At 40.3% G+C, this 13,582-nt stretch overlaps 1 protein-coding gene across 3 annotated transcripts in view; it reads right to left on the bottom strand.

Moving 5' to 3' along the window:
• The window catches only part of si:ch73-72b7.1 (netrin receptor UNC5C), a 199,864-nt gene that overhangs the window by 117,224 nt on the left and 69,058 nt on the right, over window positions 1-13,582 (bottom strand). Inside the window, exon 1 of one of the 3 annotated variants that reach the window (XM_039802572.1) lies at window positions 12,960-12,987. The exons of the other annotated variants lie outside the window; for them this stretch is intronic. Coding sequence (XP_039658506.1) covers window positions 12,960-12,975 — 16 coding nt within the window. The 5' untranslated portion in view covers window positions 12,976-12,987. Of the gene's footprint in view, window positions 1-12,959; window positions 12,988-13,582 lie in introns of those variants that run through there. 3 annotated transcript variants of the gene reach the window in all.

The raw sequence follows: 13,582 nt of genomic DNA, 5'->3' as shown, positions 1-13,582 counted from the left end.
GGGATGCATAAGGGCCCATAAAATATCAACCAGGCCATTTTCAGCCCAACCAATGTTACATACCCCATTAGGAGACCATAAGGAACAGTGTGAAATACCCTATATAATCATTCTATCACCCCTTTAACATATAGCCCCAACCCGGACAACATACATGATTCAACACATAAGCTGTGTTGACAGTATATTTGCTATTCATACCGTAGCAAGCACTTTTGCATGAACATTAAAAATACATTTCTAACATACAGTTAAATCTAAGATGGTTTAAACATTAACCTCAACATGCCCTCTTCGTGTTCTTGGTGCTATAAACAGTACTCGTGAGCATAAACATGTAGTTCCTGGCTCCGCAGTGGGGAAGTGCATGGAAGTGTCCTAGTTGTTCACTCACACTTAAATTAAACACAGCCTTCAATTCATAGGCTCCCCCAGAGAAATGCATGGACTCATGTAGGTGTGGGTAAACATATAGGAGTGCCTGAGTTGCTCCTTTTTTGTCATTGGTTTGATGACTGGTGGTTGATCGTTAACCATTTTGACATGCGGTCCAGATGCAACCCATTGATGGGGGTGAGCGCACAAACAATGGTGAAGCTCGAAGGCACGGGTTTACGGATCAAAGCTGTGAGAAACTTCACAAGCTCAAATGGCAGCCGGCAGTGAGACTACAAAATGTTTTTAAAGGATCAAGAGGAATAATGAGTAATTTCTGCCTGTAAAGTCTTTCCACCTTGAAGAGATGTTTTGAACTTATTCAAAAGTATTTCCCTTTTTATATTTCCTAAGCACTTGGGGCAGCAGAGCGGTGTCATGAGTTGGGGAGACCATCCTTAAAAAGGAGATGTTGTGTTCACACTCCTCAGTAAGGGTTGGAAACTTCAAAAGATAATATTTCTCTGTCAAAAGGTTTAAATCCATTATTCTGGAGAAACCAAAAAATCCTTGCTGTCTGTGAGAGTAAAATATTAATTAAAAAGAATAATCATCAAAGCGTGCAGGGACAGTTGAAGTCGTCGAACAAGTTCTTTTCAATTAGTTTCAACCTTAAGATAGTTAGGAAGCAGTTATATGAGACCTAAATTATCTCTCTCCAATGCTTTCCCAATTCAATTTGATATTGGTTAAAAAAAACACTCAAGTCATCCGACCTCAAAACAAAAGATTACTTCCTGTTTTTACCATAAGAAACAAGATAGCAGTAACCACAGTAGTGGTTCATGACTTAAGGTGGTGAAAAGGCTAAGGTAAGGATATTACATCACTGAACATTAGGGAAACTACTGTGGCGGAAACATCGCAAGAGGTTGTGAGTTCAATCTTAGGTGATTCAATTTTAAGATTCATTACAATGATTCATTTCCATTTCAGGCTATTCTGAAACACAATTTAATTCCATTTAACACAGAGTCACTGTGCGGTTAATTATGTATTTACAAAACTCATATTACCTGGTCAGAAAATGGATCACAGCAAAGTATGAAGTTCAGATTGAGTTCATACGGAAAGGAAGTAACTGTATGCATCATTAACTTTTACTTGACTAGTTAGGGGACCTGATACTTAACAGCTGGGGGACTCTCTGCATTAGTAGCACATGGTCATACCATGGTCATACATTGGATGCTCTGCATTGGTAACACATGGTCATACATAAACAAGAAGGCTAAGAGTTTAAATATGGAAACAGTGAAGTGGATTGTCCTACAGGTATCTGGGCTTACTGTAAATGTTAAGATTTATCAACAACTTATTCTGCAAAATTATGTATTTGTGGATATGAATTATGTTGTTTTTCTTTATAAAGCTTCTGAATATGCTGCCATTATACGTTACACAAACAACAAGGTAAAGATCAAATATGGAATTGCTAAGTGCACTGCTTGTTGCTCCTGTGAATGGGCTTCACATTAACAGCATACTGTATATAAAAGGCCATCAGAAAGTATAGAGATGCCAGGAAATGGCTGAGCAAGCCAAAAGGTTAGAAGTTCAAATACTGACTGTATACTAAATGTGGATTGGTGCAGAAAAAAAGATGTATGGATATGTTGATAAGCTGGAAGCAAAAGTTGCCCCAAGGCTACCAGTGCTGCATGACTGGATCTTTTCAGTGAGGCCCCACACAAAGAGGTGCAGTGAACAGGGGAAATAACAAGAGGTTAGTTAGTTAACTGGGGTCACAAGGTCAAAGGTGATGAGGCTTTTAAGTGTGTATTTGTGTGCCCTTGTGTGTATGTGTGTGTAGGTGAGTTATGTGAAGTCTGCCCGTGTACACTGTGCGTGCACATGTGTGTATGTGTGTGTGTGTGTGTGTGTGTGTGTGTGTGTGTGTGTGTGTGTGTGTGTGTGTGTGTGTGTGTGTGTGTGTGTGTGTGTGAGAGTGAGTGAGCTATAAAGACGATGTGCTATGTGATGAAAGAGCCTCTGTGCAGGTGGATGCTGAGGTCACAAGTTGAAATGTTGTGGGGGGGTGAACAGAGAAGATTCACTGCATGACTGAATCTGTTTGCAGAAGGTTGCCCTGTCAGAGAGCTAATGAATGGGTTTTAAGTGATTCAGGCTTATAAGCTCATATCTGTCCGTGAATCTGGGGTGCAGAGCTTCTAAAGGGGGGGTTGTATTTGTTTGGCAGTTGAGTTCAAATATCAATAATCTTTGCGCAGCATCGCTTACTGCACCTTTCCTGTATTTGTGTTACAGGCACTCTCAACAGTGGAAAGGTAGTTGCAGTTGCTGAATTTGCTTTGGTTTTTTCAGAATTTTCTATTACCTTACAAGTGTTTGCTTATAGAACAGAGGACACATAGCCTGACAAGACAGACCCACATCAAGATGTTGGGTCTGGGAACTCACCATTGGCAGAGCTAAATCTGAGGGGCGGGATAAACGGTTGTCTTTCAAATTCCCTCTGCACGAAATAGGATAGCGCTACAACCAACCAGAGCAACGCTAGCTGATAGATTCAACTTCTGCCATATCCGGTCGGCAAAACTCCAAACACCTCTTCCTTTTTTTAAGAATTACTTCAGTGCCGTTCTTTGTTCTTTTCTCAAAGAAAAGCTTCACTCTTCCAGAGACGCGGCCAAAGCCGATTCGAAAGATCGCCGTTTTTCCAGCAGCAGCCATCTTCTTTGTTTTCAAGTAGCAGAGAATTCCCGCTGAACCGTCGCAACTCTGCCGTCATTATGTTAAGCCCGCCCACCGCCTATACATGAAGTGATTGGCCTGACTAGAGTTTGGTTTTTCCAGCTCGCAAGCCAACAGAGAGTTATTAGACTGACCCTGGCTGCAAATTACATTTGCTGCCGCTAGGGTGTGTCTAGATTTCTAGGCTATAGGTCAGGCACTATGAGTGAACTTCACAACAGATGTTTGACTGAAAATGTATAGTGAATCAGGTGAACATTTTACATGGTAAAAACGATGTAGGATGCACATGAATGGCATGGATGGAGCTATACACGTAAGAAGGCAGAAAATAGTAACAATTGTATCAAAAATGATAACAGAATTTACAGAAAATCAGCAAAAGAAAAGGCAATTAATGCATGTTTCCATCCACTTCCTTTATGTGAATATCGAGATAAACAGCTGGCGGCGCAAATTCTCCTGCTGGGTGCCATTGTCATTGCTAGCATGTAAAAACAGCTGGATTGAAACGTAGTTCATGACTGTGCCGCCATGTTACATGATGGCATGATTTCCCATTATGTACTGTAACATCTAATCTCAAAGATTATAGATAAATTGATCATTCCTCAACTGTAGATCATGAATCATGAATGATGAGCACATAGCATTCATTGTAATAGGGTTCCACATTTAGATGTTAAAGTTAATGGAACTGAAGTGGATTTAATATGATCTATTGTGTACACAAGATGGCATTTTTGGTAATGAAAACACAAAGTGAAATAGATCCACTCAGAAGGATTATACATACTGTTGCATCAATGCTGTAATTGGAGTTAGATTACTTTTCTACAGCGAGAACAAAGATTCGTTCTTGTCATATCAGGTGTCTCACAAGGCCACAGTGTGCTTGTCAGATTGCAGTGATATTGTGACATATTTTCTCAGCCACAGTCAGGGGTCATTTTAACAAGAAGATATGTTAACCCTCCATCCCATGCCTTACATTCTCTCTCACACACACACACACACACTAAACAAGTTTCAATCAAAGGCCTTACTGTTTTCTCTGATACAATAGCATAGTTCACAGGCAACATCATGTCTACATATCAACACTTTCTATTATACAGTACATAATGTATATTCTATGTGCATGTGTCGTGTCTTAGTGTTGGTAGAGCAAGAAGAAAAGAAGAAAGAGTAGGAGGATGAAAAAAAGGAATGAAATGTGGCAGAGAGAGCTGATGAATGAGACCATGTATCTCAGGAAAAAAAAAACTTTAAGCTCATTATTTGCAAACTCCACACAGAAAGGCCCTGCCCTGACTGGGGATTGGACAACAGGACCGAACAGGACCTTCTTGCTGTGAGGCAACAGTGCTAGCCACTGACTGGTTGCCCAAAAAGTGTGAGAATGTATGTGATCTTGAGTCCTTGGAGATGCTCTTTCCACTTTTTTTATGGCCATTGATCTCTGTGCTCACTTGGACAATCTTGTATGCTGTACACCACATTTCTCTCTGCACTCTGAACAAATGACTACACTAAAGAATATAGACTAACACCTAAGGGAGCAATGCCATGATATTGATTTTATTAAAAAAAACATGTCCTCGACTATCAGCCCTGTAGGCTGGGAAATACTGTTTCAATCCAATGTGAATGTTGGCACAAAAATGTATTCAAGAACAAGTTAACAACAAATTAGGAGTGTCAAAAGGTGCTGAATGACTTGTGTGCTGTCTTTAACGCTGGAGGCATTGTAGAAAAAGTGATAGTGATACCAAAGAAATACCTAAGACCTTGATGGAAAACCTGCTTTTATCAGTGGGGTAATTATCTAGAGAGGATATGTGTGAGAGATATGAATGTCTCCTGGAGAATAAAATGATGGATGATGAAGGGTGAAAAATGGTATCAGATAGATGTGGCACAGTGTGAATGTGTCTGTATGAATACATTCGCTCATATATTTGGCTTGGAAGTAGTTTTACATTGCCAGACCTATCTCCACAGCGCTGTGTCAGCGCAGGAGTACTGTATGGTCTGGATGCACGAGTTTACACTCTAGTATAGGGAAAAAACACTCTGGGTTAAAATAGAGAGAGGAGACAACGGAAGGGGAGGAGAATGCATCCTGATGTCAGGCATTATACCCACACTTTACCAAACTACCAAACTAGCTATAAGGTTAAAAAAAAAAAAAAACATCCTCATAATGTAACATTAACCCAGAGTTCATTTTTGTCAAAAAAAATTGTTTTACAAAAACAAATCTGAATTTAAGGTTCATCATTTTTTGTCAAAAAACGTCAGAATGGCCATTCTTTTCTAGAATAGTTTACTATAAACTAAATAGAAATTTGGACCTAAATACACGGACCTCTTTTTTTGTTTTTCCAAGGGCATCACAGCATGACAGGACATGGGAGTTATAGCGGTTACAACTACACTACAGGAACAAAAGAGGAAAGGTTAACTTTGAGCGTATAGAATGGATAATGCTCCACGTAACACTCTTCATCCTACATACACTTGCAAGGTTGGTGCGACAAATGGGTTAGATAGATTCAAACTTCAGATCAACAGAATTTCTAAGGAATACCAACCTGAATTTTATGTGAATGTGAACATGGGTTTGTGGTTAGGTGGAGCTGGTCAAGTGTATTAACTTTTGCAATATTGTGGTCTTGTGTGAGAGGTGATTAGCCAGAGACAGCAGTATGGTATGAGTGGCCCAAATGGAGGGAAACATTGACATTGACTTTGATGCTGAAAGAAAATTCTCTGTGCAGGGAGGTCAGAGGGAGGTCAGAGCCCAAGATCAACACAAAGCAGCACTCCTGAGGAGGACGGAATTTGTCTTATTTGTGATACATGAGGCGTGTCAGATTATCCTTGAGTTTACAGGAGATAAAGCCTATGCCACCCTGCTACACACTGCTAACCCAAAACCTCTGTGGTTTTACCAGCAGAGGTTTTGGGGAAAACACTGTTAAAACAAAAACATGTCCATGTTAAAATGCTCTAAATGATTTTTTCTTTTTCTGAAAAATGTATTGTTAATGGGACAGTGGTGCTCACATGAGCTCCATCTACAGCACACCAAGTTCTGGTGCCTTGCTAGCCAGCACTAAAACAGCATAGAGATGGGAATAAGGGAGTGATGTAAAGTGTAATAGAGAGAGAGAAATAAGGTTGTGAGCTTGGAAAAAGAAAAGAGGGTGATAGGCAAAGCCCTGCCAGGTGTACATTATCAGGGAAAACACCTTCATAACTTCTGTCTTTTTCACGACCCCATGTTGTTTTTGGCCCCTTTCACTCTCGCATTCTCCCTCATTCTCTTTCACTCTTTTTCTCGCCTCTGCCAGTACAAAGACAAAAACATACACCATCAAATGAGGCATGCACGCACGCACACACACACACACACACACACACACACAACAAAACAAAAAAAAAAAAAAAACACACACACATACACACACACACACACAGTGGTGGAATCAGCATGTGCTTTAGACTGGTGTGATTAATGGCATTCTGTGCACCAGTGAGCAGATGAACCAGAAAACAGCACAAACATTATCATAACCTGAAAGACCTAATTACTGCAGTGCACATCTGACAGACGTGCATGTGTGCGTGTGCGCATGTGTGTGTGTGTCTATTGGGGAAGGGGTGAGTGGGGGGCAGCGAGGATACAAAATTTATGACCCCTCTATCGAATGTTGTGCTGTGTACTCTCCATCCCTATTGTGTCTTTCACCATTCAGGTGCAAATTAGGAATATAATAATGGCCATATTAGATATTCTAAGGAGTGTGTGCATGCATGGGTAGTGTATGTGTGTAGACAGTGTGCATCAGTTCTTTCTGAACAGCTGAAGGAGTTCTTACAAAACACGGTTCTGAACATGATGACTACACAACAACAACAACAACAACACAACCAACACAGTGAAGTGAATGACATTTCATCTGTGTTAATCGGAGCATCGACATTTATACGCAGAACCATTTTCTAACAAAGGTAGAAAACTGCTGGGTGTGTGGCTGCTCAGTTAATGCTGTATTCATATGCTGGAATCAGAAACCAGATGATTAACTGGGAACAAAGATGACACTAGATATTTTGATATTCGGGCTGCTTGGCTCCTCACTTATTGTAAAATCTTGAATAATGACACGGGGAGTCCCGCAGCTGGTGTCCTGTGGGAAGCAGAGGACATTTTTAAATTTAGGACTGATTTAAAACCAGCTTTTTATTCTGGTCTCTCATTGAGCAGGGTAATGGATGACACTGGATCAGATAATATACTGGATCAGCGTCAAGAGCTTTACAAGACTATATGTTAGGGCTGTCCCTCACTTTCACTCGCCCTCGTCCCTTTCGCACTTTGTCATTCTCACACCATTTCTCTAACTAAATCCGCCCTCAGGCCCCTGGACACCAGAGCAGAACAGAGGGGAGGAGAGGGGGAGGCACGGATGAGAGAGAAATAGACAGTGAGAGCGATCACAGAGCAAAAAGGAAAGAGTGTTGAATGAGGAAGAGGGAAATATACAGAGATTTTGAGTTTTTAATTATTGGAGAGAAATTGAAAAAAAGTAGAAGATGAGACAATTGCAAAAACTGAAGAAAAAAAACACCACTTAATCGAAAGCTATTATAAAATATATTGTTAAAGAGAATAAAAGGGGAATAGAAAGAGGAAAACTACAACGTAAAAAGGCACTTATTATTTTGTGTCAGTAATGTTGAGGACAAACTTTGCAGACAGTTTTAAAGTGATGTGTTCATACACAAGTGCAAACACAAATTTAAAGACATCCAGGTCAAAGAATGTCTGTATTTGGCATGAAAAGTGTGACGCATATTGCCAGAAAGAGCCAAACAAAAACACAACTAAGGACAAATTCAGAGCATCTACAGTACCAAATACAAATCAGTTGTGACAAAGTCACTGCATCAGCCCAGATGTTTCAACACAGGACCGAGTTACTCAGAGAAAAGGCAAAGGAAAACAAGTGATTTACTTTGACAAAACAAGTGAAACATTCGCAGTCTAAAAGTCAAGTCAGTCCTGCAGCAAAGAGAAGTCTTTTCACATCAAGTGGCTATTAAGAATGTATTTTATTTCTGCAAAAGTGGCTGACACATAAATGAAAAAGAACAACATTAATAACCCGATTGGTGCTGTTTGGATTATTTTTGTTCTATAATGAACACAACTCGTCAGCTATTGCCTTCAGAGAAGTATGCTCCACTTGTGTCGTGACAGTAAAGCATGCATCAAGTTGAGCTGAAGTCTTTTGAACTGATAAAGCAGAGGAGTTGAATAGCAATAGAGAGGAAAAAAAGAGGAACAATTGCTGCTGAATCTGAATAAAATACAGATGGGAAGAAAATACTGAAAGTTGAATAGCAAACATTTAATCAAGAATCACATCACACTAATAGGTTATTTCTTTATTTAATAAAATTATCTTTTGGACCATCTTGTAAAAAGAATTTAATGAAATTCCATTCTATTCTTTTCTTGGATCTAGCCCACGGAATGTGACCAAAGTCTACAGGAGCGAAAGCCACATGGTAATTTAAAACCAAAAGTCACAGATCAACAGTCTGCTCAGTTTGGTACTGCTTACTGTAACTCAAAGAGCTCTCATATCCACCGTTCTTCTTTGAGTTGAGACAGTAATGAGAAGTTAGGAGAACAAAGCAGAACGGAGAATCAAAGCTCAGCCATAAGGCCGCGGAAAGAGAAGAATTATAAGAATTCCTGTAAAATAGTGATCTGTAATCATTTTAACATAATATAGGATATTACCATGTTGCCTTGGTGAACTTAAGCACACAGACATCAAAGGGAGTGTTTATTGAGACCCCTCCCCTGCCTGTAGACCTTGTTAAGGTTTTTAGTTGCTAAGATCCCAAGGGTTTCCACAAACGTTTGATGTCTGGGATTAGATGGAAAATGAGATGCTGTTTAACAAACAGCCTGCAATAAGCAAGTGTTTACTGAACAAAAAAGGACAAACATTAAGCGAGATGGAGCTGCGAAGACAGTACAGGGATGCAGGCCCAATGTCCAAATCTACTGTGCATGAAAAAAATTAATTGAAAAATAAAATAATGTAGGCTTAATTATATCTTTGCACACACTTTAGGTGTCACTCTTTCAATAACTACAACATCACCAATAGTGGAAAGCTATAGGGAAATGATTATTTAGGCATACTGAAAGTGCCGACTGTTAAAGGTCCTATGGCATGAAAATTTCACTTATGACTTCCCCCAGCCGCCTATGGTCCCCCAGTGGCTGGAAATGGTGATAGGTGTAAACCGAGCCCTGGGTATCCTGCTCTGCCTTTGGGAAAATGAAAGCTCAGATAGGCCGATCTGGAATCTTCTCCTTATGAGGTCATAAGGAGGAAGGTTACCTCCCCTTTCTCTGCTTTGCCCGCGAAGAGAATTTCGCCCACTCATGAGAGAGAGACATCATGGCTTGCAAACAAGCAAAGTGGCAGTTGGTCAAGGCCACACACCCCCACCCTCCACCTTGCCCCCCCTCTCTCCTCCTCAATAGCTACAGACACAGAAATGGCACATACTAAGGAAAGCTCATTGTGGGACTGGCTCTAGTGGCTGTAATTCTGTACCAACGCTGAATTTCGGGAAAGAGACTTCAGATACAGTATTAGGGGACCACTAAGGCCTATATAAAAGCATCCACAGAGCAGCATGTCATAGGACCTTTAAACTAACGAATGAATGATGATCAAACAGTGATACAAGTACCGACTTTTGCAGGAGTTTATCTGTATTACGGTTCTGCCCAATCAGCTACCAGTACCAATTTAAGACTGGTCCTCAGTACCCAGCCGTAATCATGAGTAAATCAGAAACAAAACAGTGCTATTGCACACGTGACAAAAGAGAATTAATATGTAAATGCATCAAATACTATGGAAGTGGTTAAAGTTAACACAGTGTTTAAAATACAGTATATTTGACCCTGATGTAGGTAAAGTAGCGCTTGAACCTAAATGTTACTCAGACAGTAACAAAAACGATTCAAATTGGAGATGAGGTGCAAGCAGTTAGAAAGAAAGGAAACAGGATGTGAGAAGTGCAGGTGTGTGTGTGTGTGTGTGTGTGTGTGTGTGTGTGTGTGTGTGTGTGTGTGTGTGTGTGTGTGTGTGTGTGTGTGTGTGTGTGTGTGTGTGTATAGAACGAGGTGTCAACACTGGAGAGAGAGAGAGGAGAGAAAAAAAGGGAAAAAAGAGAGAGATGGTTCAGCATTATTGGAAGGGTCAAGACATCAGTACAGGGTCAGATGTGTTACTTGTGTGTACTGTGTGTGTATGAAAGTGTGTTGCATTTGATAACGTCAAGGTTACCAGGTTTCTGCAAAGCCGACTGCCCTGTTTGCCTGGCTTGCGGTTAGACTGGCTAGCTCACAGTTTGGCTGGTTTATTCACAGGGCTTAGATTACAGACCACATAAATATCCCAGTGAAGTGTGTCATAATACAGTCAACAAATGCTTAGTGAACTGCCAACATTATCTGCCGGGCAACCGGAAAGGAGAGGAAGAGAGGGAGAGGAGGCACGTAGGGAGGTGAGGAGAGAAACAAGGAGTTTTTAGGTACTTAAACCAAAAGGTGACAGCCAGAAAAGAGAGAGTAAATAACAAGGGGCTGTGGAGTGAATAGGATAGAGAGGACAGAAGAAGAGATTATGAGGCCAGGGAAAAGAGGATGAGTAGGTGATGGGTTAGAGTAATGAAAGAAAAAAGGTGAGAGACTGAGGAGGAGGATGGAAAGGCGAGAGAGCTGGCACAGGAGGCAGCTGTGATTTACATATGCTAATTAAACTTCTGTTTGGGTCACTTGCTCTTCATGTCTGGGCTCCGTTCACACCTTCTATCTATCCTCACTGACACTTTCTTCGTCTGTCTGTCGTTCTACCTTCTTCCTATTATTATTATTTTCAGTGTAGAAATTTGTCTCTGATTTTTTTTGGAAAAGAAAATTCTTCCTTCACCTCCCTTCTCCTGTCTTACCTTTTCCTATAATAATACATCTCCCCCACTGTGCACCTCATCTTAATGCTGCCCTTCCTCGTGATTTGTCTTACCGTTGTCATCTCCCCCTCAATTTTCTGTTTTATCCCCAGTTGCCCTTTTGTGCCTTTTATTTCTTTCCCTCCTCTTTTGTCTCTTTATATATATATATATATATATATAACGTCAGGTAACATAAGGTAGGAAGTGGCGATATATGGAGATATATAAATATCTCCATATATCGCCACCTCCTACCTTAACATCCCTGGAAACCTTTAATTTTTCTTTCAATTATCCTCAAATGTACCCTCTTTTTCAGGTACAACTATGTTCCCAGAGTTGCTTTTTCATTTTATTTTCTTGATCCCCTTTTTGCATCCTTATCCTCGCTTTCCTCTTCTCTGCCAGACCTCACAGTCCAAAATAAAAAGCTAAGCCAAGTACCAGAATGCCAAAATACCTACTGCATTGGCCTAAATGTAAACACACAAACAGCTATATACACACAAATACACACACTAACAACATGCATGAGCGAGCGCACACACACACACACACACACACACACACACACACACACACACATCTAGCCTCCATGACCCGTCACTGGTTTGTGAGCCATCTGTTCATTTATTTCAGAGAACAAACACACCTGACAGTACTGAGGAGCTGCTAAGTCCATTTCACTGTTCACTGAACAGCACAATTGAGTCGACTAGATGGTGGGATAAGCTGGAACAAAAACTTAACGCACCCCGAGTGGAATTGGAGATCGAAAACCACTGTTCCTGTCCAAAGCCATTTCTCTGAGAATCAGAAAACTGTATCTCTCCATCGCTGTCATCTAACAAGATTCAATCCTGTGCTGCCATAATGCCCAAAGTTAATAGGAATTGGGCTTTGGAGAGGCTCAAGATATAAGGGACATAAAGTTAGGTTGTATCACATACGGTAGTAGGATACATGGCATACAGTATATGTTCTGCTTCAGGAGAAATACTATTAAGATAACAATAAAAAAATGGAGCTACTGTACTGCAAACATTTATACAACCATTTTTTTTCAATGTATGTTAAAGGTGCACTTGATCAACTATCTAGATGTATGTAATGTATGAGTGTAAGATCCTACCAGTACAACAATAGGAAGTAACAGCTGAGTTGGCAGCTGTTACTTCCTATTGTTGTACTGGTCTTGTCTCCTGAATTGGTTTTGAAGCACATCAAATATGTTTTTTTAGAAAATTTTATGCAGCATAACTGCTCAACGCAAAATCTTAATACAGAACACATCGTCACAATGCTCACTGTCAACATATTTCTTTTTTTCTTTCCAACAATATTCAAAGCTTTTGAAGCGTTTGTGCTGATGGTTAGATAATTTAACAAACCTGGTTAAAAAAAAAGTCAATTCTAACTTGAAGCAAGTGTTTTTAGAGGCAAATAATTAGAGTAAATTATAAACACATTTTAAGGGCGAAAGGGTTGCACATGCATGTATGCATATACTGTACAGTAGTACACAAGCCACCCAAACTGCATCTTTCTAGCAGTTATACAGTCTACATTTACATCTTAGTCCTTTTATCCTACAATTTTATAGAGAGTTTATGCTCTAACAGCACTGCTCGATTTTTTTCAATTGTGGATTTCCAAATCTGCACCTATGAAGCACGAGGCAGATTTCTATAGTGCTATTTCTGGATCAAACCTGACACATCAGCTGTTATTATAGGAACTGTTCTTACCTGAGGATGATTTCATCAGGATAAGGGCAGACACGGAATAAAACAGGAACCAGTGATGATAGGAGAAAAAAAGACAAGAGACAAGACAGCATTTTGTTAGATTATTTAATACTGCACTCAAAGCTCTCCGAAACAATTACAGTTGCTAGACCAGAACCCTACTTCTATTTTCAGGACATTTCCGCATCACCATACCAGTTAAATAATTCAATGTAGAACCCAGATTCCAACTGTGACAAGGTAATTCAATGCAGGGTTGTTTTACACCACAACATCTCTGCGGACATTATACCATGGCACGATATTCCAAACACTGCAGTATGCAACCGGGCAATGAATGGGTAAAAAATGGAAATCTATGATGGCTACATTAATTGGCATCCGCTCAGAGCGAGAGGACTAAACGCGCTCACTGTTTTATGTTCACTATGATGGGGACAGACCCGATGAGGCAATGTCTTGTTTGAACCAATCAGGGGTGATGAGACACAGGGCTACTCGTATATATTGACCATAATTGCTCTGTCTGGCTTGTGTCAAACCTGAGACGTGTGTCTGTGCATTCTTGTGTATGTTTGTTTCTGCTTGCCTGAGTGCAGACTGTTGTGAAGGACAGACTGAAT

The sequence above is a fragment of the Perca fluviatilis genome, chromosome 6, assembly GCF_010015445.1.
Source record: "Perca fluviatilis chromosome 6, GENO_Pfluv_1.0, whole genome shotgun sequence".
NCBI lineage: Eukaryota > Metazoa > Chordata > Actinopteri > Perciformes > Percidae > Perca > Perca fluviatilis.
This window is presented reverse-complemented; position numbering and strand designations above follow the sequence as displayed.